The 5,239-nt window shown below is 33.4% G+C and overlaps 1 protein-coding gene across 1 annotated transcript; it reads left to right on the top strand.

Moving 5' to 3' along the window:
• Positions 1 to 1,114: 1,114 nt before the first annotated feature.
• LOC126671818 (uncharacterized) lies at positions 1,115 to 4,020 on the top strand. The gene is made up of 4 exons (XM_050365628.1): positions 1,115 to 1,699; positions 2,059 to 2,182; positions 3,507 to 3,514; positions 3,757 to 4,020. The coding sequence occupies exons 1-4, from the start codon at positions 1,115 to 1,117 to the stop codon at positions 4,018 to 4,020; spliced, it is 981 nt and encodes a 326-aa protein (XP_050221585.1).
• The last annotated feature ends 1,219 nt before the right edge of the window (positions 4,021 to 5,239 follow it).

Below are 5,239 nucleotides of genomic sequence, written 5' to 3'. Positions count from 1 at the left end.
ATTAAAACACAATTTTACTCACTTAATAAATCCTAATCCAATTCGAAAACTAATCTAAGTGTTCATATCAATCCCCGAACAAAGGATTTAGTTACACATGCTTAAACTTAAATTAAACAAAGAAGAAGATGAAGAATTAAACATAATTAGAACAATAAATACCGGAGTTGTCAATTTCGGGAGAATCGTCTAGATTAAACTTGAAATCTTCACAATCGTTCTTTGCAGAAACTAATAATAAACTACTTATAAACTGCTGAGAAATAGAAGCTAAAACGTTATTTTAAGAGAATGAAAATAAAACTAATGTAGTCTAAATTATTCTACACCTTAAATTGAGTCTAGTACAAGGTCTTTATATAGTAGGAGAAGTTCCGGAGTCTTCTAATCCGTATTACAAATCAATTTGTAATAGGAATTGTAATTGTAATTTGAGGAGGAATTTCAGTCCAATTCAAAGTCTGCTGCACGTGTATTTTCCTTCTTTCCCGTTCGGGAAACCATAGTCCCGTTCGTGACATGCCCAGTTTTAACATGGTTCCCGAACGGGAGCCTCTTTCACGTTCGAAAAAACTTGAATCCGAAAGCTTTGAGATGTTGATTCCTTCTTGAGTCCCGAACGAGACAAGGCCTTCTCGTTCGAGACTCATGCTCATTCTGCATGGTTCCCGTTCGTGAAACCTTTGTTTCGAACGGGAACAACCTATTCTTTTCTCAATCTCGTTCGTGAACTTCAATTCCTTCGTCCGCAAGCTACGCTTTTTACTCGTACACGTAATCCACCATAAATTTGCCCCAAATAGTCGTTTTTCACCTAATTTCCACTGAAACACTAACAAACACTATTAAACGTAAAAACGCCAAATAATGTATAAAAATAATACTACACATGATGAAAACCGAGTAAAATCGACCCTAAATATAGGAGTAAAATACTCCTATCACTAAACATTAATGATATTAATGTGTGGAACAAAGCAGCAATCAGTAAACAAGCTTGGCATATTCTTAATAATACTGATTTCATGTGGGTGAAGTGGATGAAGAATAACAGGATCAAAAAGGGCATTTTTTTTGGGGGGGGGGGGGCAAAACTAACTCAGATGCGAGCTGGATGTGGAGAGGTATGCTGACCTTGAGAAATGATCTGAAAAAGATTATTGATTATAAATTAGGGGATGAAACCAGTGTTAATTTCTGGAATGACCCTTGGGTTCATGGTTGTTCTTTGTTTGAGAAATTTCCCAGAGTCAAGAAGAGGGATGTTGCTGTTAGGAAGAATGCCAAGTTTTCTGATCTTTGGAGAAACAATTGGATCCTTCTTGATCCCATTGATGCAGAAACAGAGGAAGCTTGGAGTTTTATCAGAAGTAATTTTAAGTTGTCCAATGATAGAGATAGCATTAACTGGAAGGTAGTTCATAACAATAGATTCTTTATATCCAATACTAGAGGCATTTATAGAGAGCAGCATGAAGAAGTAGCTTGGCATAAAATGGTTTGGGGCAAGAACTCAGTCCCTATACACAATTTTATTCTATGGATTATCATGAAGAACAAACTCAGAATAAAGGATAGACTTAAGAAATGGGGGATTTTGATGAAGGCCTTTGTGTGTTGTGCATGTAATATCACGTGTTTTCGATCACGTTTCGAGTTATTTTTGGGCTCGTTTTCTTATGGTTCGGGTTCATTTTGGGTTGGTTTTTGGTTCAAAATACGTCCGGGTTTGATTTGGTATCGAACAGGCTCGGTCTAAGTCGGGCCAGCTGGTGTGCGCCCGGACACTATCGGACTCTGCGGGACAGACATGTCTATATATAGACCTGTCAAAGTACGTTATTTCTTTTTCTGAGTCTTAAAACAAAAACCCTTTTCTCAAAGAACTCTAGCTGTCAAATCAGTAAATCCCATCCTCTTTAATCCTTACGCTTAGGAATCGAATACGGTACGTAAAAACCTATTTGTTCTCTCTCCGTTTTGTTTTGTCGTACTGAATATTTATGGCTGCCGTTCTTGTGATTTTGTTGCTGCCATATTCTGAGTTTGTAACTAAAGTGTGCTGCCATGGCTTGCTTTGAGTGTCCATTCTTGTTGGTTTCTGTGATTCATTGCTTGAAACGAGTCGAACGTGGCGACCTTCACTGTCGTTTACAGCCACAGTTTTCTTGCTCTTATTCATGTTAGTTAGGTGATGTTTCTACTGTTGGTTGCTTAAGATTAATTAAAGGAATCATGATCTAGGTTTAGTTGTTTGGCTTGATAATAAAGAATCGCATGGTTATTGTTATGGTAAATTGATGATTTATAGGTTTTGAAATTATGATTGGCGGGTTAGTATGTTGAAGTGAGGGTGATGGTTAATTGCGCTAACAAGTCATGGATTTAGTTAAGTTTTAAGCTGTAACTTGGATTACTTGAATTTTATATATTGAGTTCTATTTGGAAATGGATTATTATTTTATCAAATTATTTTGTAATTATAAACTGTGATTTATAATTTATTTTAAGATGTGAGTTGGGTTTGACTTGGGTCGCCCGACAAGTGTGGTTAGCTTGGTAGTTATCGTTAACTCGGCTAACCCACTATTGAATCATTATTTAATACCTATTTAAATAATATTTTATGAACTGGATTTTAAAGTGAGAACTCAATAGACTTGTATTATTTGGGCAGTATATTTTATTTGGATATTGTGAATTGTTCTGGATTGTTTTACTATGATTGTTGTTGTGCTAGTCATGTGTGGTGTCTAGTAATCTCTAGAGTTAGGGTCTGTTTTAATTATGATTTTATATCTTGTCTAGACTCGTCGACTGTTCGTACCTCATAGGCGAACCAGAGTTAGATTGCTTGCCACGTTTCACGTGAAATAGCAAGCAGTGAGTTTATATCTCTATTTACCTCTTTATTAAGCAAATGTTATATTTTGTATATATATATATATATATATATATATATAAACAGCTTTCGAACTGTTTTCGGTAATGTGGATTTGATTTGGAACGTGCTACGTCTTATGGCTTGAGATGCGTCTCACCTTAGTGAGGGCACCGGTGGAAGTTACGTCTTATGGCTCACTATTATATTAAGTGACAGTCGGAGATCGGTTATTGAGATACGTCTCACCGGCACGACAAATGGATTTAGATTTGTGGTTTAGGGTTTCATTGATAGTCCATAATGAACAAATGTTTTATTAAACGTTTTAAAGGTTTTTCAACTTAATAAATGTAAATGGTTATATAAACTCTACTCAGTAAATTTAACCCCGTTGTTTTTCCAAATTTTCCAGGTTTATGATTTGAGCGTTCGGTTGATCTCCGTTTCTTCATTCTCCGGAGGTTCATTTATTTTTTAGAATAAAATGGTCAAACTGATTTGACCTCTTAGACCGCAGTAGTAGTATTAGGTTATTTATGTCTTAGTTTTATACTTATTGTTTTAGACTATTGTTTGTTGGAATGGTACAACTGTTACTTTATTTGCTTTGGCATGATTACAGTGTTTATGGTATTTTACATATTTCCATGCTGTTGGAGGTTATTTTGAGATAATTCTACTTTAAGTATATGTTGTTTATATATACTGCTAGACTAGGCTGAAGTTTCAGTTGTCCCCGATCATGTGGTTTTATGCAGGTACATTGTTTTAAATGTGTTATGTTGGTTATCCGCAAGGCTGGTTACGGGTTTTGGTACAATTATACCCATACCCTAGCGCCAGTCACTACTCATGAAAATTGGTCGTGTCAGTGCAACACTGATACTGAAACTAGAGATCACATCTGCTATGAGTTTCCTGTTTCTAGAATCATTTGGAGTAAAATCCTTAAAATCTACAACTGTCCTAACATCAGTAAAACTGTTAAAGTTGCTTTGAGAAGAAATTTATTGACAGCAATTGTTTATAGTATCTGGAAAGCTCGCAACAAGAAATTTTTTAATAATGAAGCTCTTAATGTCAACGTCATTATTAAAAGGATCAAAATGGCTATCCTGTGTGTGTGCACAGATTAAGGCTTAGTAGTTTTTGTTGGTTGGTGAAGGCTTGTCTTTAAATTGTATTCTTTTTACCTATCTAGTAATGAAGCTCTTTTTTTTGGTTATCTCCAAAAAAACATTACTTGAAAAATAAAAGAATTGGAATAAAAAATAATATTTTTAATTTAATTATAAGTTTTATTAATTTTAATAGAATTTATGCTTTAAGGATAACATTCTATTAAAATTAAGAAAAATTGAATTCGGACAGTGAAGCTAAAAATGAGAATAACTATACAAATAAACATAATGACCAGTGAAACATCTCATTATAATTACAATATTTCTTTTCTGATGAATAAATTTTTTATAGAAAGCCACAAGCAATGCGAAAAACTTCCCTACTATTTTACCATTGTTAGGAGCTCAAGCAGAATCTCTAAATTAGACATGCAGTGCTCAAGATAGAACCTCTCATAGATAGACATAATTCAATTTAAGTTCCATGATTAGTAAATAGTACTCCCTCCGTCGCAATATAATTGTCCATTTTGTTTTTATCATACAGTTTAAAAAAACATAATTATTATTATAGAACTTATAAATTTTTCTCTACTTTTCTTATTATACCCTTGTTTAATGTATGATTCACTTTTAATTTACTTTATTAGATTTAATATAGGAATAGAATAGGAAGATTGATTTTTAAAATTGTTACTTTTTAAAAGTGGACAAGAGTTTTGGGACAAAAAAATTTGCCAAAGTGGACAACTCTATTGGGACGGAGGGTATAGTATTTATTAATAAAATAATTGAGTTCCTTAAATAAAATATGCTAACCTTTTTGATTATTCGGCTAACTAAGCAACCGCCCCTGCAAAAAAATTCTTTTAACAAAAACACCCTTCAATTTTATTTTATTTTTAAATATAGTTATTTTTGTACATTTTACCTCCTCAAAAAAGAATTTATATGATTTTATCCCTCCATTTCATAAAAGCTAATTTCACCCGCATTTGCAGAACATAAATTCTCACAGGCTAGTTGTTGATGAATAAATTTATTGACAGTTTACGGAATCAACTTTGAATCTTTGTCAATTTGAAATCCATTATGCATATTCTATCTAGTCTTCTCAACTGTTCATGATATAAATGTTTGCAGCATAGAACAAAGCAAAATTGTTAAAATTCCTTCATGTTTTGATTCATCAATTAAACATTTCTAATTAAAAATAACTGCCTGTTGCCTCAAT

Source organism: Mercurialis annua, linkage group LG1-X (assembly GCF_937616625.2).
Source record: "Mercurialis annua linkage group LG1-X, ddMerAnnu1.2, whole genome shotgun sequence".
Taxonomy (NCBI): domain Eukaryota; kingdom Viridiplantae; phylum Streptophyta; class Magnoliopsida; order Malpighiales; family Euphorbiaceae; genus Mercurialis; species Mercurialis annua.
The sequence above is the reverse complement of the archived record's forward strand: the minus strand, read 5'-3'. Positions and strand labels throughout refer to the sequence as shown.

Coding starts and splice junctions, on each gene's coding strand:
- LOC126671818 (XM_050365628.1), top strand. CDS start 1,115: ATGTGGAGAGGTATGCTGACCTTGAGAAATGATCTGAAAAAGATTATT. Junction 1,700..2,058: donor ATGGTTCGGGTTCATTTTGG/GTTGGTTTTTGG, acceptor TTGTAACTAAAG/TGTGCTGCCATGGCTTGCTT.